Below are 24,156 nucleotides of genomic sequence, written 5' to 3'. Positions count from 1 at the left end.
AATGCTTTACCAATCGCCGACCACTTCGCCGCTTTGACCTGCTCCTGCCCAGGCTACTTGAAGACGAAGCCTTTAGCCTCTTTCTCTGTCAGCGCCAAACCCCCCAGTCGCGCCATCAATCCCCGGGGACACAGAGGCGTATATGCTATGGGAGCCCAGTGGCGTCCTCATTTCGTTGTCCGGTGTCTCCTTTTGTGTCGGCTGCTTTGGCGTTGTTCCCGTCCTCCCCGAGGTCATCCCTGTTGCCGCCGCCGCTCCCTGCCCCGCCGCCACCGACGCGTTCCGTGCCGCCGGTCCACCATCTTTCTTCCTCTCCTCCATGTCTTCCTCACTGGAGAGAGATCCGCACCCCGGCGCAATCACGTTCAGAGACGCCGTTGTCCCCTCCCGTATCGCCATGATCCACACCACCACCGTTCGCAAAACCCTAACCCTAGCGCTTGAGTCGATCGCCTCAAATCGCCCCTCCGTGTTTTACGTACGAGGTGGTTAGCCTTGCGCTGCTGCCCACAGGTCAGCTGCACGCTGTGGAATCCACTCCTGAAAAACTACTTACCCGCGGTTGTCTCAAAAAAAAAAAAAAAAACCCTGCGTGCCCGCGGTCTCGGTTTTCTGCAATTGGCTGGCGGCCTGGTGCTCCACCCCGTGTCCTTCTATCCAAAAGCGACGGAGAGACTCCCGGCGGCGAGCAGGTCAGTGCCCTCCGTCTCCTCCTTGGTTCCTCTCTCTCCGGACGTCTTCCAACATCCCTCGCCGCAGTCCCCCACCGCTGCCGCCTAGCACGAGTCCGAGTAGACGCCCCGCTGCCCCGCATCTCGGCCTCCGTGGCGGTGGCGGGCTGCTCGCCGCCGCCGCCTGCCACCGGCCATCCTCCTCCCGAGCCCCATGTCCACCCCTTCCCCCGTCGCCCCTCCCTCTTACAACCTTCTCCATTGGAGCAGCTCGACATGAACCCTAATCCTCTGCTGCTGTTTTTTTTAGGTTGTCCTGTTGTTCTATCCGATTTTGCACTGCTGGTTGTCCTGCTCTTCCAGCTGATTGCAGTGGTGTTCTTCTCGCAGTTTGAAGGTAATTCTTCATCCAAACTTGCCACAAAGAATTTACCGCTGTCTTGTTGTACGCAACATCTTACAAGCAGATAGTAGCAGAATCATGTCAGATTAATTAGAGTTGGTTTCTTGCATGGATGCTGAACATAAAAGAAGTAGCAGGAGAAGAATTGTGTTGACAAAATTGTATTTTGAATTATGTGTTCTTGCGCTAGCATATCTCAGTACACAGAGGGGAGGGGATAATTTAGGCAGCTTTAGTGACGATGAGGCATAATCTTAGGAAGTATTTGCCCAAAGAGATGTATGATGGTTCCGAAGTGTCTTGCTATGATGCATTGTGTTTAACTAAGTAAAACTTCCATGACTTGTGCACCATATTGCGTGAGAAGTGTGGCTTCTGTGACGTTGTACATGTTACCGTGGAAGAAAAGGTTGCTATGTTCTTGTTGGTAGTTGTACATGGTCTTAGAATGAGGTTGCTGTGTGGCACTTACAAGCGGTCTTTAGAGTTGGTTTCTTGTATGGATGCTGAAAATAAGAGAAGCAGGGGAAAGATTAGTTGTACCAAATGGTACGGCTCTCTCTCTCTCTTGACATTTGAATTATTTTCTTTACTTGTTAGAGCAACTCTAGCAAAATTGTCGAAACAGTCTGAACTCCATATTTACCATCAGTTTGGAGTTTTTGGCCAAAAGGTTCCTCTAGTAGATTCGTCATTCCACACTCATTGCCATAATTTTTGAAGCGCCCTCCATGGTTGCCTCTCCAGCCTCCATATTTGCAGTCCGCAAGCACATTTTTGGAGTGCGCTCCGTCCACAAAATTTGTGTCCCGATGGAAATTTCAAGCTGTGGTCTTCATCCTCTCCCCTCCCGAGCAAAGAGTAGCCTTCGTCGCCATCGCCACCTTCTCCTGCTCCTCGCTGCTGCCTTCTTCTGCCCTCGTCCACATCCACCAACGTGTTCGCGTCGTCGCCAAGGTCAACGCTCTCCTCTAGATTTAGGCGGGGTTCCTCCTGATCATGTGCGAGCTTCAACGGGGCCAGTGGAGAACGGCAGTGGCCAGGCAGCAACGGCGGGAGCAGCATCAGTCGTCCAAGAGGAGGAGGCAGCGGCACAAGATGGGATCAAGCACAAGTTGCTCGTCCGAAGAGAAAAAAAACCCTAGGGCTCTAATACCATGTTAGGAAATATGCAACTTGTATTCCCAGGTGGCCATAGGCCAGTATATGTGTGGTACAATATGCAGAAAGCCCCTTATAGAACGGGGAAAATACAAAAGGTACACAGCTAAATATATATAACTAGTTTGGTCAGCATCACCCAGTCATCACGTGCACATTTCTCATGCCCCGTTGAATCTCAACTCTGAGAAGCAATGGATAATGCATTAAGTCATCCATAGTATGGATGATGAAAGGGGACATGAGACAACAGGGATGCTTATTCACTTGCACTCAGCAAGAACAGGGAAGGTGCGACTGGTTTCTCTTCCTTCAGCTTTCGCAGACTCGTGGTGGCCTGCGCTGCACCTGGCTGGGTCAATGCTACAAAAGGTGAAGCCAGTACTTCAATGTGCAATGCCTCCGGTCAACAAGAGTATCCGCCACTGGCGTGGCTTCTGTTGCGCGTCACCAGATAATGACGTGGAACTGCAATGCGTTAATAAATAATAATAATTTGGTGTAAATAGCTGCACAAAACCTCAGCAATGATACATTTCTAGTTGCATTTATGTAAGAGCATCCAGAGTTTGCCTTTACCAACTCAGATTGTATCACCCCATACCAGATTTAAGGTGTTCGATAGCATATGTCTAGTTGAGCATAGCATACAGTTTTTTTTTCCTGTTCAGGTGTCTGCATTTATGATTTTTACACTAATTGCTTATGAGCATGCCATTTGTAGATGGATTTGAAGGACAGCCTCTCCAGATTTAAGCAGCAACAGGAGAGGTGCCAGTCATCTTTGGCCAGCATAGCTGCAAGCCAAGCTTCAACCACAAAACCAAAGCACAGGGCCCAACCGATTAATGCTCCATCTGCTCCAGCAAGGCCTGCACAACCTATTAAATTTTCAAACGATACAGAAAGGCTGCAACATATTAATTCGATTAGGAAATCTCCTGTTGGGGCACAGATCAAACTTGTCATTGAACTGCTTTACAAGGTACTTCTTGCTAAGCTAGAACGTTATTTGTTCCCCACACTAATGTAAACTGGCAAATTTCTTCCCCTGTTAAGGCGTTGCAAATTCTTTCGTTGATCCTGCAAATCATCATGGTAATGCATTCTAAAAGAAGTATTCTGCTAGTTGAGTTTATATGCCAGTAATTGTTATGATTCTCCATGTGGAATTAATTAATATTTTAGGCTGATAATTTATTCCACCTTCTTTTCTGGCCTCGGTCAGTGATGTCTTTTCTCTCAGGATCCTCTTGCAAGCTTTTGATGAATTCAATGAATTCAGGTAGATGATTCTCCAGCATAACCCTAATAACACTGGAGTTGACATTTGGATTTATAAGTGGGGGCCATCTTCCTCTGCCTCCAAAACCTATAGGTTCTCTTTCGATCATATTCAGGCCCTTATTTTTCTCAAACCGGTTCTTGAACTCTAAATGCACCTCCAAGATTAAGGCATTTGTTTGGTTTCTGCTTAATGACAGTCTCAATAATAAGGGCATGTTGCAGAGACGGAATTTCCAGGTCAGGAACAGTTGTTAACTATGTGCTCTGCGAGGATGGCCACCTTGATACCAGAGATTACCTCTTCTTGAATTGCCACTTGAGCATGGAGTGTTGGGTGCCGATCAATCTACATTTGGATAGTGATCTGGGGATGGAGAACATGATTGTTTTACCCAGGGGGTCCTTCAGCAAACCCTTCTTCATGGAGGCTTTCTCTGTTTGGAGCATTTGAAAACAAAGAAACTGTAAAATCTTTGACAATGAACCCTAGTTTAGGCGCTTTGCCCTTCCTCTTGAAGTGGGGCCTTTCCCTTTTTCCTTTCAGAATGAACTATGGAGTAGGAGCCTAACATTTCCCCTTATAGGCTGGCTTGATGATCTGGGCTAAGCCCGTCTGCCCCTCTCTCTTCTGTATGTAGCTGTCGTATTATAACAATTTTCTACCATGGTTTGCTTTCTGCGCATTAATATTCTTTGGTGCTTAGAAGTTGTAAATATCTTCACCAAGAGCATTATGTGAACCTTCGTTATAAACTGCAGTGCTGTGTCTCACTCCTGGAATTGATATTTTACTGCAGACAAGACAAGCTTTTACGGCAGAGCAGATAAATGATGCAACTTACGTTGATATCAATGCTAATAAGGCTCTCTTTGACAGTCTGAGGAATAACCTCAAAGTACAGTATGATGGGAGGCGTTTCTCGTACAAGGTAATTGCTACTTACTAGTTATGCTTTCAATACGTAGCTTGAATCTTCTAGGCGCTTCTTGCTTCATATATAATATTTTTTTGTAATTGATATGAAGATACTTTTAATTGTATTACTGAACAAAACATCAGAAATGTGTTATGTCCATAGACTTATCTTTCTGTTTGAAGTTGAATTAGTTCAAAGGTGTCATTGTTATTTGGTTGTTGGAACTTGTGCAGTCCAAGCATGATCTGGAGGGGAAAGATCAACTACTTGATTTGATAAGGTGTCACCAGGAGGGTCTTGCTGTTGTGGAAGTGAAGGATGCATACCCAAGTGTGTTGGAAGATTTGCAGGTGAGAATATGTGACCCTAATTCTCCTGAAGGTGATATACTTTGTGGTTTCTTGGTTAACCAGTTGCTAGTTAACTTTTTATGGTACCCAGACTTTGTAATGTTTCAATCAATCTTGCAGCCATGTGCCTAAAGCTTGGTTTATCCCCAATCTACTTGGATATTTGTTGTTTCACCCAATGGTACTTTATATTTCTCATTTTAACTCTGGACTTCAGAGTACCACGGTGGGAGGTTTAGTGGTCACTCATGTTTCTTAGCATCTAGACCTGGTAAAATTACCAATGGCATACCTTGTTGAAATGCTGTCAGTACTCCTGGACAGTTTTGAGGTACCATGAGTTGTGTTGACATCATGAGAATATTCGTTTATGTAGGAAGTTTCCAAGTAATTCTGTAAGAGGGCACAAATCAGTTCTGCTAGCTCTGAACAACAAGAGGGCTCCGTAAATAACAGTTGTTTCATATGGGTTTCTTTTGGTCTGGTAGCATATCTATTGCCTGTTCAACTTGGTTTCATACGAGTTTAATCGCCCTTAAATTTTGTTAAATATGTGGTGCCTATTGAAGTATTAAAGGTAAATTTTAATTTTAGAGTGCATGTGTTTCTGTACATATGTTTTTTTATGATGGGTAATCTTGAGTGCCATGATTTGTGTACACTACATATGTTATACATTGCGTATATCTTTATAGCCCATATTGTTGGCTTCTAGGCTCTGAAGGCAGCAGGTGAAGTTTGGCTGTTGTCAAACATGGATTCACAGGAGGACATTGTTTACCCTAACGATCCAAAAGTGAAGATCAAGGTTGATGATGACCTGAAGGAGCTCTTCCGTGGGATTGAGTTACCGCGTGATATGGTTGATATCGAAAAGGAGCTCCAGAAGAACGGCATGAAGCCGATGACCGACACCACCAAACGACGAGCAGCAGCCCAGATCCATGGCGTGAAACCCAAGGCTAAGCCTAAGAAGAAGCAACGCGAGATAACTAAACGGACCAAGCTCACGAATGCCCATCTGCCTGAGCTGTTCCAACATCTTAAATCTTGATTGTGCCGTTATCAGCAACTCCGATGTATTTCGTTTCATCCTACCTCTAGTTAATGTCATCACAATTTTATGTGTGCCTGCAACCCTAGTTTGTGGTTATGTGAGCTCCAAGATCTTGATCCGAGAGCCCTGTTGTATGTAGCATAATCTGACTTGAAGAGTTTGAGATTGTTCTTGATGATCATAATCCTCTCAAAATTGTCATGGTGTAGCATGCCCCATGGAACGGGTTGTTTCGTTCCGGTGGAATGTTTGGCTGCTAGTGGTAGGGCGTGCATGTGTTTGTTAACCGGAATGAGTGTATGTATGTGTAGTATATGTTTGTTCTGTGTTTACTAAAAAATAAAGTAGTACTAGTATGAAATTACAGGCATTTGCTGCCCAGGTGACAAAGTGGAAGGCTTCCAGTCTGTGCTATCATGAGAAGCGGAAACTGTTGAGGCGAATGATCAGTTAACTCAGCTCTGGTTTTCTAAGAGCATCTTGGGCAGATTGTCTAAAATAGGCACAGCCGATTTTTACATCACAAGGGGGCAAAAACGTTGCTTCAAGTGCACCAGATGCCAAAAAATTACTTCAAGGATAGAGCAACTGCAAAATACAACATACAGTGCTGCAAATTTTTAAGGCAAAGAGGCATCGCAAGACCATAAGAAAACAATTGCTTTACATCACACTGTTGCTTCAACAGGTGCCTTAAAATAGAGCACCCACAAGAAGACGACCATGATGTATTTTAGGGCATCAATTTTGGAGCAACGGTTGAAGATGAACATTTTGATGCTGAAAATTTTGCTTCAAATCAATTTTGGTGCCTTAAAGTTGGCACCTATTGAAGGTGCTCTAAGAAGCTGCCTGCTTTGTTTGGGCTGATGAGAGCTACCGAACAGCAAGGGGCCGTTCGGAAGAGGTCCAGCTGCATGCTCAGGGCATGAGTGGTCGAGATCAGCAGAGTGCTTTGGAGATATGAGGCGCTGTGTAGTGTAAAAACTGAATATTCTCTGTTTTCCTTTGACATTTTTATTTTAAAGTAGAGATGTGAAAGACATCCATTAGTTAGGAAGGATAAAGTTGCCGGTTAATTGACGAAAAACCAGGTTAAAATCATCACGAACTTGCTCACTCATGCATACTACTCCTGACTATGGAGCCACAGGACCCCAACAAACACACCCAACAGACTCAATGCAGCCTCAGACACTTGGTCATATCAATGAAACCCATCGACCCACAACAACTTGAGACGGATACAATAACAAAGACAATAGACACATGGGAGCCAACGTTTGCAGTCTAGACAATTGTATCATGGAAGCACCATCCTTGCATTTGTCCCCGATGCCTTTTGCTTCAAGAGGCATCCAACCATCTTTTTCAGCATCCAATTTAGATATATATTCAACAAGTTTGATAGCATCCAATTTAGATATGTATTCAACAAGTTTGATGGCAAACATGTCCCCGTTCCCGAGGTTAGGCACCGGCTCTCCGAGCACATCAACATCACCCCGAGAGTATCATTCCCATACATTCAAGCTGACGCATGAAAACAAACGAAGGGCTGGAACACCCAAATGGTCAAGAAGAAGAAATTAGTTATAATCATAGGGCGACGCAGAGAGGAACACCCAGCTCGCCAAACATCATTATGCTGATGAAAATTACACATGAAGATGGTATTGACCGCTTATTACACGACTAGTACTGTGCACTCCGCAAATAGCATGTCAAGTTAACCTGCTTCTAGATCTCCCCTACCTCCCTAGCTGTGTAACTAACACTACAAAGAATACAGAACAAAATGCAAAACTCTCATCAGAAAGGAAGAAGAAAGAAAATGATATATACAAGGACCTTCAGATAAGAATGGACAGGAAAAATACTAGCCATCTCCCTCTGAATTGCCTCGCGTCGCTGCAGCACCGCAACCACTCTGCAAAATCTCATCACATGTAGACCATGTTCATGTTCTCGCGCCGATACCCTTTCGGGTATATGGCAACCGAATCAACGCACAAACCACCTTTAGTATGGGTGCAGTCAATCTGCATCATTGAATACTTCAGGCTGGTCAGCTCATCCGAGTTCGAGATGACAAAATCACCAACATGGTAGAGAATCCAGCTTCCCGGTCCATCTAGATAATACTCCGATGTAGCCTGCTGTTCGTCCGATGTTGAGAGCTGGAACCGCGTGGGTCTGGCATCCCACCCATGAATGAGCTCAGTTCCACAAACCCGGCGACCCATGCGTCTGTGAGCTCGACCCAGGTGAAGACGGAAAAACAGGCTGTATGAACCTGCAGGGAAGCAGAAATCAAGCTCCCCACCCACTTCAAGCCACCAAATTTGCTGAAGATAGGCAACACTATGGAATCTGAAATAGCACACGGAAGAAACTCAGCAAAAGTATAATATGTAGGAAAGGTACAGTTTGTACCAAAAATATATCATGAAAGATGAACTAATAACCTAACAGCAGAACTTTTAATCAAGCGTTTCATAAGTCACAATCTCTGAAGCTGATAACCCTAAACCCAGTATATGGCTGACTATATGCAAGAAAACAACAGTACATACAACGCTTTATAATGGAATACTAGGTACACTCCAAGATAAGCACTTCCAGTTAGAACTTAGAAACATACTTGACAAATAGCTCACTTATGAAAAAAGTAATGCCAGTACAAAGTAACACAAATTGCTACAATGTACATCAAAATTAAACAACTTTGAGACAAAGGGATAAATACTCTTTTAAGGCAATATACATGTATTCAAATTTTAAAATGCAAAAGTAAACTATGTCTTCAAATACCTTATAAATGCATCCAAAATTTCCCCCTCTAATGTGTGACCATGTCTCACTTAGATTATTCACTCTCCATATTCCATACGCTCAAGGCACGAAGGTTCTTTCATAAAATAATTCTATTCCCACCAGGCCACCATATATTTTCCAATATTTCTTTTCCTTTCAGAGAACCTCTTCTATTGATCTATCTTTGTTTGTAGTCGGTTAATGTGGGAATTTCTTTTTATAGTATGTTGTTCTCTTCTTAGCTGATTAATACGGGAATTTCCAGCCCTACAGAGCAAATATGAACATTCATTTTAACCTTTCTTACATCATAGTAGATCCGTGTCAAAGGAAATGTTTTCATTCTCACTGATCACTATCTCCTGAATTAATAGTGTTGCATATTTCACTTGACTAACATCTAGTTTATGCTAATACAAGGTTAACATCCCAATGAATGGAATCAAGTAGCTTGCAAAAAGGAGCAACATTTAGGCAATGTGAGGTTAACTGCTGGCTATAAAATGATTTGTCTAATTTGAAAAAATGGCTCTCATCAACTAAGTATACCATGAAATTATGCAATAGCCTAACCAGCTACAGAGAACTACAACATTCTATAATCATATTAAAGGGTATACATTAGTTAAAATAGAGTTAAGAAAGAAAAGAAAAACAACAATGAAGTAAAAACAGTATGCAAAATAGAGTTTATTCTTAGGAGTTAGGAAAGAACATGTCAGCGATACTCCAGTGCATACAGCTTTAAACCTGAATCAGAAAACCAACTGCTGAGATGGTTTCTTCAATGGTAACTATTGGAAATCACATCTCAGAGATAAAATGTATACAGAGAAAAAGGTCAGCAAGAGGAAGAACATACCTTGATTCCTCTGTGACAAGGTGGCTCCAATATCTTCGGTCATCTATACCTGTGATGGCCATCGCTTTTGAGGAGATGGACATACAAAGGCCTCCCTTGTTCTTCTCGATCCAGAATTCCTGCAAATCACAGCATGGTTGCCTTTTAAGCAGAAGAATTCATTCCAAGCAAGAAGGGTCCATGAACAGAACTACAGCCAAATCAATCAAACATGAACAAAAAAGGAAATAGAAATCCTCTCCAGTTTCCAGTATTAAACACTATATCTGCTCAATTAATCATCTACGCATACGATCAGCTGCCATAAAAGATTATAGTTAAATGAGCTACCTTTGTACCGCCATCAAATGGAGTAGGTCGGCACAGGCGCGCGTAAATCCCCTTCTTAGTCGATATAGGGGAGCAGGGCTTGACATTGCCGTCTCCGTCACCATCGCCCTCATCATCAGCGGCAGCTGCGAGGGCCGCAAGGTACCGGTAGTTAGCGGGCAGCTTGCCGGCCCAGACGCAGTCCGCGGATGCGGCGCCCCGGAAGGCGCGGTTGAGGCAGGCTACCTGGCAGATCTCCGGCGGGTCAAGGTTGAGCAGCACCGCCGCCACGCAGCTCTCCGGCATGTCGCCGAGAGACGTCTCACCCCAATCGGCATCCGCGCCAAGGATGCTCGATCCCGTCCCCATCTAAGACCAAATTGCGCGGATTATGGCAGCCCTCCTTGCAGACGGAGCACCCGGCGCCTCAGATTTGCCGAGCGAACTGCGAAGGTAGGATTGGAGCCAAGAAACCGCCAATTGGCCTTCTACCCGGGCGAGCAGAAATCAAGAATCACATGCGGAGCTAAATTACAGACGAATACAAGCCTTTGCGCGGGCTATTCGATCAAAGGGTCGCACCTTCCGACCCCCGCCGGCCTCAAATCGACCGGAAAATGCTTCCGAATTCCCAACTTTCGCGAGAATGGAACCCAAATTGATGGGAAAACCTGGGCTTGAATCGAGAGGCGAATCGAACCCCGCGACAAAAGATTTCCTCGAATGGAAGGGGAGGAGCGCTGGGAGGAAACGGGGAGATTTTTCGGAGGCCTTTTAAAGAAGAGAAGAATCGGTCCACCGCCCCCCCTGTCCGGGTATTGATACACGGCCATACGGTAGGTCGCTTACCCACTGACCGTATAACAAACATTGCCGTTTGGGTCCAATTGTGTAGAGTAGTTATTATCTTCGGCCCCGGAAGATTAGCACAATGGCATAGGACGGGACGACAGTGGATAATGTAGGATAGTGGCACATTTACGTGCAAGTAGTTTGCCCGGATTTGATTCGATTGAATTGGGATCGAATTTAGTACTGTATGTGAATTTTGAGTTTGCTAAGAACATGTCCCATGCGGTCGCTTAAACGAGAGATGCTGGTATTAAACTGATAAAATCCGATTTTATTAGAAAAACTTATTTTTTTAGATATTCATCATTGTAAACATACAAAAATGGTTTTTATGTAATTGTGTTTATCTTGCGAATGAAATTATGTTTTGGTATAGTGTGAAAATAATTATTAGTGCAATTGCAGCTGAAACAAAGAACTACTTCCTCTGTTTCATAATATAAAAACGTTTTTGACACTACACTAGTATACAAAACGCTCTTATATTTTAGGACGGAGGGAGTATGTTATACTGTATTTAATATTATTTGGGTTGTTAGACGTGTGAAGGAAGAATAGTTCATTATATTTTATGGATTGTCGACCTTATGTTACTCACTTAAGAAAACGATCACTCTCTCCGGATGGGAGTATAACTCGGGCACGAGTTTTTAGTTTCTCTATTTGACTATCAAAACATGTGTTGTATTTATACCAATATAAAAAGATTTAAAAGGGCAGCAGATTCAATCAATCTCAGCCATCAAACCTGATCAATTCAATGGCTCGCATTGCTTCGATGGTGAACGCAAAACACATTTACCATGTAGTTAATATCATACAAAATATCAATTCTAGCGCAAATTACATAATTAATACACAAACAATATCCTATCTATCTACATGCAGTTAATATATTGCATGGGCAGATTTAATAGTACCATAAAAATTATTATATTTCTAGATTCATTGTCAAATAAATTATTCAAACCTATAATTTTTGTGGCACTAGCAAGATCCCGGTGTGTTGCCATGAAGCCATTGACATAGGAGGTGGTCTAATAACGTTTGTGTCTTTGTGGCCGTTGCGTGATTTATGATTTAAAAAAAATATAAAAAATACGGTGAGAGGCATGCAATGTCAGAGGATTTTAAATGACCATAATAGGTGGGAAGAAAAACTAAAACAAAGATCAATTTTGAGTTGAAGTCGCACTTTTGTGTTTAAAAAATAGTATATTTGTTTATTACATCTGTTTATACGTCTCTTGAAAGATCGCTAGTTTCACATGTGAGGATGCGTGTATTTGTTTATTTTTTTTAAAAATATTGGACCTATATCTTAATTCACTACCAACTCCAATCTTTATAAGTAGGAAAGATATATACATATTGCTAGTTAGACTGATAGCCTAAATTTCCGTGTCCGACCTATATTACCATCCGGATGGAGTATTTGATACCTACTGCTACTTGTCAGCTGTGTTGGGATTTGTCCCGAAGAGGAAGGGCGAAAAAATATAGTAGCGGCTAGTATTTCCCTCGATGAGAACCAAGGTTATCGAATCAATATGAGAACCACGCAAATGCCTAGTCAACATTATGTACACACAAGAGCAAATACTTACACCCGATGCGGACAAGAGGGTTGTCAATCCCTTGAACTCGTTACTTGCAAGGATTAAATCTGATAATGGTAAATTAAAAAGTAAATAAACTGCAGCAAGGTATTTTTGTTTTTTATAATATGATAAAAGTAGACACAGGAGTCATGGTTTTCACTAGAGGCTTCTCTCTCATAAAGATAGCATACGGTAGGTAGACAAAGTACAAGTAGATAATTGATAGAAAAGCACATAGTTATGATGTTATTCATAGAAATGATCATGTATATAGGCATTACGTCCATGATAAGTAGACCAATACGATTCTGCATCTACTATTATTACTCCACTTCGAGAGCGCTTCTATGCTTGCATCTCTACGTATTAAGTTCATAACAAATAGAGTAATGCATGAAGTATGATGACATAATGTAGACAAAATAAAACCAAGCAATATTATTGAATCCCGTCGTTTTACCATTAATGGCAACAATACACATACGTGCCTCGCTACCCATTCTGTCACGAGGTGAGGACACCACAAGATTGAACCCACTACGAAGCACCTCTCCCACTGAAGATAAATCAATCTAATTGGCCAAACCAAATGGATAGATAGGAGAGAAATACAAAACTATAACAATCATGCATAATAAAGTTCAACAAAGACTCAATTACTTTCAATGAATAATCTGATCATAAACCCACAATTCATCAGATCCCAACAAACACACCGCAAGAGAAGATTACATCATAGATCTCCGAAGAGAATATTGTATTGAAGATCGGAGAGAAAGAAGAAGCCATCTAGCTACTATCTATGGACCCGTAGGTCTGTGGTAAACTACTCAGACATCATTGGATTTACAACAAGGATGATGTAGAAGCCCTCCGTGATTAATTCCCCCTTCGGCAGAGTACCGAAAAAGGCCTCCAGATGGGATTACGGAAGAACAGAAGACTATGGCGGCAAAAAAATTGTTTCAGGTGGTTCCCTGTTGGTTTGGGGATTTATGGGAATTTATAGCGTTGGAATTAGGTCAACGGACTACGTGGGACATACGAGCTCAGGCGGCGCCCCCCCGGGGCACGCTGTGTGAGCTCATGGCTCTCACGTAGATCTTCTGGCCTCCTCCCGAACGTTCTAGGGTTCCTTCTGGTTCAGAAAAAATCACCGTAAAGTTTCATCGTGTTTGGACTTCATTTGGTACTGATTTTCTGAAAAGCCAAAAACAATTTTAAAAACAACAACTGGCACTGGGCACTGAGTTAATAGGTTAGTCCCCAAAAATGATATAAAATTGCATAAAAAGTATCTAAGATTGGTAATATAATTAATAGCATGAAACAATCAAAATTATAGATACATTGGGGATGTATCACCTACAAACACGTGCCTAGTTTGCACTAGCTGACGACCCTGCACGTCAACATGGCAGCCTACACACACACACACACGCGCGTGCACACACACGCACCATAGCTATGCACTTATCAACACTCGATGATGGGTACACGTCCACATGTCATCCTGCACGTGGACACATAGATAGCGAGCATTGGTGATGTAGGGTGGAACCCTAGTTCATGATTTTTCCCACTTGGAGGTGGGGAAAGAGAAAATCAAGAGACAAACACGACAAGAACACCGATGGCTCTATAGTTTACGCATTTTAGAGCTCATTTGTTGCATGCTCTCTTAATATATTATGTCCCATTGAACTGAATAGTTGTCCATTATGGATGATTACCAGTATTTACACTTTTCATTATGAGTATTGCACATTTAGTATTTTATTTAGTTGTTATTAGTTTTCTTTGTCTTCTTATGTCTACAAGTATTTTGGAGCAACCTAGGACCAAGAACGATGAAATGACCAAGGATGGGATCGATATGGAGTCAGCAAGGGGTCAGACTTAGCCATTTCTAAGGTCGGAAAGAAGTCATTTTTTCCAAAGTGCTCCAAATCAAGACTAAGGCCAGAAGTGGATCTGCCTCGTTCGTACGAATCCAATGAGCCCAAGAATGTCAAATTTTGAGTTCGTATGAAGATTTGATGGTGTTTTACCGGAGGAGAACAGATCAAAAGAAGGCCTTTTGAACGACCACAGGCGGTCGTTTGCTGTGCACACAGCTCTGAAAGTTTCCCTTCTAAACAGGATTCTTCACCGATTTCGTCCCCGTCCGATCCCACGAGATCCTTGTCTCGTAAAGAAGAGATTGGGAGAGGATTTGGCTCATTGAGAGCCCTTGGATGAAGCCCATCAAGAGAGGAGGCTAGGAGGCTCCATATATATCATCATGGCAATTCCGGGGGGTGGACGCGCCCCCACCCTCATGGACAGGGTGTGGGCCCCCTGACGTTGATTCTTTCGCCAGTATTTTCTATAAATTCCAAAAATATTCTCTGTGAAGTTTCAGGTCATTCCGAAACTTTTATTTCTGCACAAAAATAACACCATGGCAATTCTGCTGAAAACAACGTCGGTCCGGGTTAGTTCCATTCAAATCATGCAAGTTAGAGTCTAAAACAAGGTCAAAAGTGTTTGGAAAATTAGATACGATGGAGACGTATCAACTCCCCCAAGCTTAAACCTTTGCTTGTCCTCAAGCAATTCAGTCGACAAACTAAAAGTGATAAAGAAATACTTCTACAAACTCTGTTTGATCTTGTTTTTGTAAATATGTAAAGCCAGCATTCAAGTTTTTAGCAAAGATTATGAACTAACCATATTCACAATAACATTTAGGTCTCATGTTTACTCATATCAATGGCATAATCAACTAGCGAGCAATAATAGTAAATCTCGGATGAAAACACTTTCTCAAAACAATCATAATATGATATAACAAGATAGTATCTCGCTAGCCCTTTCTGAGACCGCAAAACATAAATGCAGAGCACCTCTGAAGATCAAGGACTGACTAAACATTGTAATTCATGGTACAAGAGATCCAGTCACAGTCATACTCAATGTAAACTAATAGTAATACATGCAAATGACAGCGGTGCTCTCCAACTGGTGCTTTTTAATAAGAGGATGATGACTCAACATAAAAGTAAATAGATAGGTCTTCTCAGAGGGAAGCAGGGATTTGTAGAGGTGCCAGAGCTCGATTTTGAAATAGAGATGAATAATATTTTGAGTGGTATACTTTCATTGTCAACATAACAATCGAGAGATCTCGATATCTTCCATGCTACACACGTTATAGGCGGTTCCCAAGCAGAATGGTAAAGTTTATACTCCCCCTACCACGAACAAACATCAATCCATGGCTTGTCCGAAACAACGGGTGCCTGATAAGCCACAAGTATAGTGGATCGCAATAGTTTTTGAGCGTAGAGTATTCAACCCAAATTTATTGATTCGACACAAGGGGAGACAAAGAATATTCTCAAGTATTAGCAGCTGAGTTGTTAATTCAACCACACCTGGAAACTTAATATCTGCATCAAAGTGTTTAGTAGCAAAGTAATATGATAGTAGTGGTAACGGTGGCAAAAGGTAACGATAGCAAAAGTAATATTTTTGGGTTTTGTAGTGATTATAACAGTAGCAACGGAAAAGTAAAAAAGCGAAGAACAATATATGGAAAAGCTCGTAGGTAATGGATCGGTGATAGAGAATTATGTCGGATGCGATCGATCATGTAACAGTCATAACCTAGGGTGACACGGAACTAGCTCCAGTTCATCAATGTAATGTAGGCATGTATTCCGAATATAGTCATACATGCTTATGGAAAGAACTTGCATGACATCATTTGTCCTACCCTCCCGTGGCAGCGGGGTCCTATTGGAAACTAAGGGATATTAACGCCCCCTTTTAATAGAGTACCGGACCAAAGCATTAACACATGGTGAATACATGAACTCCTCAAACTACGGTCATCACCGGTAAGTATCCCGATTATTGTCACTTCGGGGTTAACGAGTCATAATACATAATAGGTGACTATAGACTTGCAAGATAGGATCAAGAACTCTCATATATTGATGAAAACATAATAGGTTCAGATCTGAAATCATGGCACTCGGGCCCTAGTGACAAGCATTAAGCATAGCAAAGTCATAGCAACATCAGTCTCAAAACATAGTGGATACTAGGGATCAAACCCTAACAAAACTAACTCGATTACATGATAAATCTCATCCAACCCATCACCGTCCAGCAAGCCTATGATGGAGTTACTCACGCACGGCGGTGAGCATCATGAAATTGGTGATGGAGAATGGTTGATGACGACGACAGCGACGGATTCCCCTCTCCGGAGCCTCGAACGGACTCTAGATCAGCCCTCCCCAGAGAGTTTAGGGCTTGACGGCGGCTCCGTATCGTAAAACGGGATGAATCCTTCTCTCTGTTTTTTTCTCCCCGAAAGTGAATATATGGAGTCAAGGTTGAGGTCGGTGGAGCGTCAGGGGGACCACGAGGCAGGGGGGCGCGCCTGCCCCCCTGGGCGCGCCCCCACCCTCGTGGACAGGTGGAGGCCCCCGTGACGTGGATTATTCTTCCAGTATTTTTGTATATTCCAAAATAATTCTCCGTTGATTTTCAGGTCATTCCGAGAACTTTTATTTCTGCATAAAAATAACACCATTGCAATTCTGCTGAAAACAGGGTCAATCCGGGTTAGTTCCATTCAAATCATGCAAGTTAGAGTCCAAAACAAGGGCAAAAGTGTTTAGAAAAGTAGATACGACGGAGACGTATCAACTCCCCCAAGCTTAAACCTTTGCTTGTCCTCAAGCAATTCAGTTGATAAACTGAAAGTGATAAAGAAAAACTTTTACAAACTCTGTTTGCTCTTGTTGTTGTAAACATGTAAAGATAGCATTCAATTTTTTAGCAAAGATTATGAACTAACCATATTCACAATAAAACTTAGGTTTCATGTTTACTCATATCAATGACATAATCAACTAGCGAGCAATAATAATAAATCTCGAATGACAACACTTTCTCAAAACAATCATAATATGATATGACAAGATGGTATCTCGCTAGCCCTTTCTGAGACCACAAAACATAAATGCAGAGCACCTTTAAAGATCAAGGATTGACTAGAAATTGTAATTCATGGTAAAAGAGATCCAATCAAGTCATACTCAATGTAAGCTAACAGTAATGGATGCAAATGATAACGGTGCTCTCCAACTGGTGCTTTTTAATAAGAGGATGATGACTCAACATAAAAGTAAATAGATAGGCCCTTCGCAGAGGGAAGCAGAGATTTGTAGAGGTGTCAGAGCTCGGTTTTGAAATAGATATGAATAATATTTTGAGCCGTATACTTTCATCATCAACATAACAACCGAGAGATCTCGATATATTCCATGCTACACACATTATAGGTGGTTCCCAAATAGAATGGTAAAGTTTATACCCCCCCTCCACCAACAAGCATCAATCCATGGCTTGCTCGAAACAACGAGTGCCTCCAACTAACAACAATCTTGGAGGAGTTTTGTTTGCAGTTATTTTGATTTGATTTGCATAAAGCATGGGACTGGGCATCCCGGTGACCAGCCATGTTCTCGTGAGTGAGGAACGGAGTCCACTCCTCTTGAGAATAACCCGCCTAGCATGGAAGATACAGACAACCCTAGTTGATACATGAGCTATTCGAGCATACAAAACAAAATGTTTATTTGAAGGTTTAGAGTTTGGCACATAAAAATTTACTTGGAACGGCAGGTAGATACCGTATATAGGTAGATATGGTGGACTCATATGGAATAACTTTGGGGTTTATGGAGTTGGATGCACAAGCAGTATTCCCGCTTAGTACAAGTGAAGGCTAGCAAAAGACTGAGAAGTGACCAGCTAGAGAGCGACAACAGTCATGAACATGCATTAAAATTAATCAACACTGAATGCAAGCATGAGTAGGATATAATGCACCATGAACATAAATATCGTAGAGGCTATGTCGATTTTGTTTCAACTACATGCGTGAACATGTGCCAAGTCAAGCCACTCGAATCGTTCAAAAGAGGATACCACCCTATCATACCACATCACAACCATTTTAATAGCATGTTGGCATGCAAGGTAAACCATTATAAGATCCTAGCTAATTAAGCATGGCATAAGCAACTACAATCTCTAATTGTCATTGCAAACATGTTTATTCATAATAGGCTGGATCAGGAACGATGAACTAATCATATTTACAAAAACAAGAGAGGTCGAGTTCATACCGGTTTTTCTCATCTCAATCAGTTCATCATATAATCATCATTATTGCCTTTCACTTGCACGACCGAATAGTGTGGATAATAATAATAGTGCACATGCATTGGACTAAGCTGGATCTGCAAGCATTCAATTCAAGAGAGAAGACAAGGTAATATGGGCTCTTTGTTAGATCAACAATAATGCATATGAGAGCCACTCAACATTTTAATCATGGTATTCTCCTCTCAACCCCCAAAGAAAAAGAAAAGAAATAAAACTATTTACACGGGAAAGCTCCCAACAAGCAAAAGAAGAACGCGAAATCTTTTTGGGTTTTCTTTTTAATTACTACTACTACAGGCATGGAAAGTAAACTAGCTAAAAAGCTACAACTATTTTTTTGTTTTTTCTTAAGGTTTATCAAACACAGAAGAAGAAAGCATAAAAAGGGAAAATAAACTAGCATGGATGATACAATGAAAAAGTATGAGCACCGACAACTAGCATGAGTATGTGAACATGAATGTAATATCGATGAGAAATACGTACTCCCCCAAGCTTAGGCTTTTGGCCTAAGTTGGTCTATGGCCACGGCTGGTCTGGCGGATATCCAAAGTAATAGTTGGGGTCGTACTGAGAAGAATCCCCCTGGTGCCACTGGTTGGCGATCTCTTCCGGATTCCACTGATAAACAGACTGCCGGTGAGGATCTAATTGTGGTTCCGGCTCTGGCTCTGTAGCTGGTGTGGGGTTTCAGTAGGCGTGAATGGCCTCCGGCGGAACAAGGTACTTGCCTGCAGATAAGTCAAACAAGGAAGGAGCAGGCAAAGTAATAGTCTCAGGGTGATTTTTTTATCAAATATTAGTTTGTACTTAAGCATCTTTTCCTTATTCTTAACGATAAAATCATGTGTTACCATACTCTTATAGTATAGAAAAACAGGAGGCAGCAACTTCTCTTCCTTCTCATAATGCCTAATAGGTATGTTAAAGTGTGCAGCGAGGTGCGAGGCGAAGGTGCCTCCAAGGACGGGGCCCTTAGTACGGTTAAGATTTAACCGCTTTGCAACGATAGCGCCCATACTAAATGTGTCACCACGGAACAAGGCATGGCACAAAATAACAATATCAAGGGCACTAAGGTTGCCACAGTTTCCGCGACCAATTAAGCATCTACTAGCAAATATTGTGAAGTAACGTAAAATAGGAAAATGTATGCTAGTAATTCTTGCATCAGAAACTTTCCTCGTTTCCCCTACAACAATTGTATCAATAAACCCTTCCACATCGTCACAATGTGGTTCCTCTACACTGCCCTCAAAAGGTATCAAACAAACCCGACAAAAATCATGAAGTGACATCTCCTTATGCTCATCATATAAATAAAATTCCACCGTAGGTGGTGAGCTCCTAGCATGGAAATGAAAGTTTTGCACAAAGATATTGGTGAGTAAGAGATACTATTCGCGTTGGTCGTGGAGGAAGGCGGTGAGGCCCGCATTCTCAGCCAACTCATAGAAGTCATCATAGATCCCGGCTGCTCTCAAGAAATCATCACAAGGTCATTCACACGGCCGAACCTCTGCGGTGCGAGGGAGATTATACTTGGGCTTCTTGTTCTCTTCACTTTGTTTATCCTTCGAGCTTCGGCTCAATGAGCCCCTCAAAAATCTCTTTATCTTTTTCTGAAATTTTCTGAAAATTTTAGCAACTCAAAATAAAAGTGAACCAAACTCAACAAAATTAATAGCAACTACTCCTCCAAGTGCCTAGAGGCAATATCATGCATTAAAACTACTTTTGACCATATAAATTTGACATGCAAGCTCAAGAACAGGGTCACCTAAGCAGCAAAAATTTGCAATGAATAAAGCACTAGAATAAAAACTAATTGGACCATTGGAGGAGTCACATACCAAAGAACAATCCCCCAAAGCAGTTTTGTGAATGGAGCTTTGAGCAAGGAGATCGAAAATGACAACAAGATGAGCTTGGACTCGGGTTTGAGCTGGCTAGTGATTTTTTTGGGAGGAAGCAGGAGTGTGTGGTGGTTGGAATAAGTGGAGGGGAGCCACCATGGGCCCACGAGGCAGGGGGGCGCGCCCTGGACCCTCATGGCCAGGTGCTTGCTCCCCCCGCTGTGTTCTCAGTGCCAAATATTCTCAAATATTCCAAAAAATCATATTTAAATTTCAGGGCATTTGAAGAACTTTTATTTTCGAGGTATTTTTTATTGCATGGATAATTCAGAAAACAGACAGAAAAATACTATTTTTGCTTTATTTAATATAAATAATAGAAAGTAAAAAGAGGGTACAGAGAGTTGTGCCTTCTAACTTCATCCATCTCATGCTCATCAAAAGGAATCCACTAACAAGGTTGATCAAGTCTTGTTAACAAACTCATTTCGAATAACATGAAACCAAATTTTTTTCGAATAACACTAGGTTACCTCAGCGGGGATATGCACATCCCCAATAATAATAATATCATGTTTCTTCTTGACAGTAGGTAGAGGAAATTCAAAACCTCCAAAAATAATCGATGGAATTTTTCCAATAGAGTTTATACTATGAACTTGAGGTTGTTTCCTTGGAAAGTGTACCGTATGCTCATTACCATTAACATGAAAAGTGACATTGCCTTTGTTGCAATCAATAACAGCCCCTGCAGTATTCAAAAAGGGTCTTCCCAGAATAATAGACATACTATCGTCCTCAGGAATATCAAGAATAACAAAATCCGTTAAAATAGTAACGTTTGCAACCACAACAGGCACATCCTCACAAATACCGACAGGTATAGCAGTTGATTTATCAGCCATTTGCAAATATATTTCAGTAGGTGTCAACTTATTCAAATCAAGTCAACGATATAAAGAGAGAGGCATAACACTAATACCGGCTCCAAGATCACATAAAGCAATTTTAACATAGTTTCTTTTAATGAAGCATGGTATAGTTGGTACTCCTGGATCTCCAAGTTTTTTTGGTATTCCACCCTTAAAAGTATAATTAGCAAGCATGGCGGAAATTTCAGCTTCCGGTATCTTTCTTTTATTTGTAACTATATCTTTCATATATTTAGCATAAGGATTCATTTTAAGCATATCAGTCAAACGCATACGCGAAAAGATAGGTATAATCATTTCAGCAAAGTGCTCAAAATCCTCATCATCCTTTTTCTTGGATGGTTTAGAAGGAAAAGGCATAGGTTTCTGAACCGATGTTTCTCTTTCTTTACCATGCTTCCTAGCAACAAAGTCTCTCTTATCATAACATTGATTCTTTGATTGTGGGTTATCAAGATCAATAGCAGGTTCAATTTCTACATCATTATCATTGCTAGGTTGAGCATCAACATGAACATCATCATTAACATTATCACTAGGTTCATGTTCATTACCAGATTGTGTTTCAGCATCAGAAATAGAAATATCGTTGGGATTCTCAGGTGTGTCAACAATAGGTTCACTAGAAGCATGCAAAGTCCTATCATTTTTCTTGTTCTTCCTTTTAGAAGGACTAGGTGCATCTACATTAGTTCTCTGAGAATCTTGCTCAATTCTCTTAGGATGGCCTTCGGGATACAAAGGTTCCTGAGTCATTTTACCACCTCTAATCACAACTCTAACAGCATTATTATTTTTCTTACTATTTAATTCATTGAGCAAATCATTCTGAGCTTTAAGTACTTGTTCTACTTGAGTGGTAACCATAGAAGCATGTTTACTAATAAGTTTAAGTTCTCCTTTAACACTAGCCATACAATCACTCAAGTGTTCGATCATATAAGCATTATGTTTCAATTGTCTACCAACATAAGCATTAAAATCTTCTTGCTTAACCATAAAGTTATCAAATTCATCCAAACATTGGCTCGCAAAGTTAGCAGGAGGGATTTCAGCTTTATCATATCTATAGAGAGAATTTACCTTTACTACATGTGTCGGGTTATCGAGACCGTGTGTTTCTTCAATATGTGATGAATTAAGACCATGTATTTCTTCAACAGGAGGTAAATTCTTAACATCTTCAGCTTTTATACCTTTTTCTTTCATAGATTTCTTTGCCTCTTGAATATCTTCAGGACTGAGAAATAGAATACCCCTTTTCTTCGGAGTTGGCTTAGGAGTTGGTTCAAGAAGTGTCCAATTATTTTCATTAGTCAACATATTATTCAATAACAATTCAGCTTGATCAACCGTTCTTTCCTTGAAAACACAACCAGCACAACTATCCAGGTAATCTTTGGAAGCATCGGTTAGTTCATTATAAAAGATATCAAGTATTTCATTTTTCTTGAGAAGATGATCAGGCAAAGCATTAAGTAATTGGAGAAGCCTCCCCCAAGCTTGTGGGAGTCTCTCTTCTTCAATTTGCACAAAATTATATATTTCCCTTAAAGCAACTTGTTTCTAATGAGCGGGGAAATATTTAGCAGAGAAGTAATAAATCATATCCTGGGGACTACGCACACAACCAGGATCAAGAGAATTAAACCATATCTTAGCATCACCCTTTAATGAGAATGGAAATAATTTAAGGATATAATAGTAGCGAGTTTTCTCATCATTATTGAACAGGGTGGCTATATCATTTAATTTAGTAAGATGTGCCACAATAGTTTCAGATTCATAGCCATAGAAAGGATCAGATTCAACCAAAGTAATTATATCAGGGTCGACATAGAATTCATAATACTTATCAGTAACAAAGATAGGTGAAGTAGCATAAGCGAGATCATATTTCATTCTAGCATTCAGAGATTTTTGTTTCAGCTTAGCTAATAGTTTCTTAAGATCACTCCTATCATTGCAAGCAAGAAAGTCTCTAGCAGTTTCTTCATCCATAACATAACCTTCAGGAACAACAGGTAATTCATATCTAGGGGAAGAATCTTCATCATCACTTTCATCAATATTATCAGTTTCAATAATTTCATTCTCTCTAGCCCTAGCAAGTTGTTCATCAAGAAATTCAACAAGTGGCACAGTGGTATCAAGCATAGAAGTAGTTTCATCATAAGTATCATGCATAGAAGAAGTGGCATCATCAATGACATGCGACATATCAAAATTAATAGCAGAAGCAGGTTTAGGTGTCACAAGTTTACTCAAAACAGAAGGTGAATCAAGTGTAGAGCTAGATGGCAGCTCCTTACCTCCACTCGTAGTTGAGGGAAAAATCTTGGTTCTTTGATCTTTAAAGTTCTTCATAATAATAGGCAGATATAAATCCCAAGTGACTCAAAGAATAGAGCTATGCTCCCCGGCAACGGCGCCAGAAAATAGTCGTGATAACCCACAAGTATACGGGATCGCAACAGTTTTTGAGGGCAGAGTATTCAACCCAAATTTATTGATTCGACACAAAGGGAGCCAAAGAATATTCTCAAGTATTAGCAGCTAAGTTGTCAATTCAACCACACCTGGAAACTTAATATCTGCAGGAAAGTGTTTGGTAGCAAAGTAATATGATAGTAGTGGTAACAGTGGCAAAAGGTAATGGTAGCAAAAGTAATATTTTTGGGTTTTGTAGTGATTATAATAGTAGCAACGGAAAAGTAAATAAGCAAAGAACAATATATGGAAAAGCTCATAGGCAATGGATCGGTGATAGAGAATTATGTCGGATGCGATCGATCATGTAACAGTCATAACCTAGGGTGACACAGAACTAGCTCCAGTTCATCAATGTAA

At 41.2% G+C, this 24,156-nt stretch overlaps 2 protein-coding genes across 2 annotated transcripts; one reads left to right on the top strand and one right to left on the bottom strand.

Annotated features, from left to right (window-relative positions):
* The first annotated feature begins 568 nt into the window (after positions 1-568).
* Positions 569-6,084, top strand: LOC119317417. The gene is made up of 6 exons (XM_037591866.1): positions 569-692; positions 982-1,068; positions 2,960-3,220; positions 4,320-4,451; positions 4,673-4,789; positions 5,505-6,084. The coding sequence occupies exons 3-6, from the start codon at positions 2,960-2,962 to the stop codon at positions 5,841-5,843; spliced, it is 849 nt and encodes a 282-aa protein (XP_037447763.1). The 5' UTR covers positions 569-692; positions 982-1,068; the 3' UTR covers positions 5,844-6,084.
* Positions 6,085-7,442: 1,358 nt separating this feature from the next.
* On the bottom strand, positions 7,443-10,622 carry LOC119317416 (F-box protein PP2-A13-like). The gene is made up of 3 exons (XM_037591865.1): positions 9,856-10,622; positions 9,526-9,644; positions 7,443-8,219 (listed from the first exon to the last, which is right to left on the bottom strand). Exons 1-3 carry the CDS (start codon positions 10,201-10,203, stop codon positions 7,790-7,792), a joined length of 897 nt encoding a protein of 298 aa, XP_037447762.1. The 5' UTR covers positions 10,204-10,622; the 3' UTR covers positions 7,443-7,789.
* Positions 10,623-24,156: the final 13,534 nt, after the last annotated feature.

This window comes from Triticum dicoccoides, chromosome 6A, assembly GCF_002162155.2.
Source record: "Triticum dicoccoides isolate Atlit2015 ecotype Zavitan chromosome 6A, WEW_v2.0, whole genome shotgun sequence".
Taxonomy (NCBI): domain Eukaryota; kingdom Viridiplantae; phylum Streptophyta; class Magnoliopsida; order Poales; family Poaceae; genus Triticum; species Triticum dicoccoides.
Note: the sequence above shows the minus strand (reverse complement) of the source record. Positions and strands in the feature narration are given on the sequence as shown.

What these genes read in the sequence shown, in the direction of transcription:
- LOC119317417 (XM_037591866.1), top strand. Translation starts at nt 2,960, where the DNA reads ATGGATTTGAAGGACAGCCTCTCCAGATTTAAGCAGCAACAGGAGAGG. An exon ending in GGAGGCGTTTCTCGTACAAG is followed by an intron (nt 4,452 to 4,672) that starts GTAATTGCTACT and finishes GAACTTGTGCAG; the next exon opens with TCCAAGCATGATCTGGAGGG. An exon ending in GTGTGTTGGAAGATTTGCAG is followed by an intron (nt 4,790 to 5,504) that starts GTGAGAATATGT and finishes GTTGGCTTCTAG; the next exon opens with GCTCTGAAGGCAGCAGGTGA.
- LOC119317416 (XM_037591865.1), bottom strand. Translation starts at nt 10,203, where the DNA reads ATGGGGACGGGATCGAGCATCCTTGGCGCGGATGCCGATTGGGGTGAG. An exon ending in CATTTGATGGCGGTACAAAG is followed by an intron (nt 9,645 to 9,855) that starts GTAGCTCATTTA and finishes TGTGATTTGCAG; the next exon opens with GAATTCTGGATCGAGAAGAA. An exon ending in CTTGTCACAGAGGAATCAAG is followed by an intron (nt 8,220 to 9,525) that starts GTATGTTCTTCC and finishes GTGCTATTTCAG; the next exon opens with ATTCCATAGTGTTGCCTATC.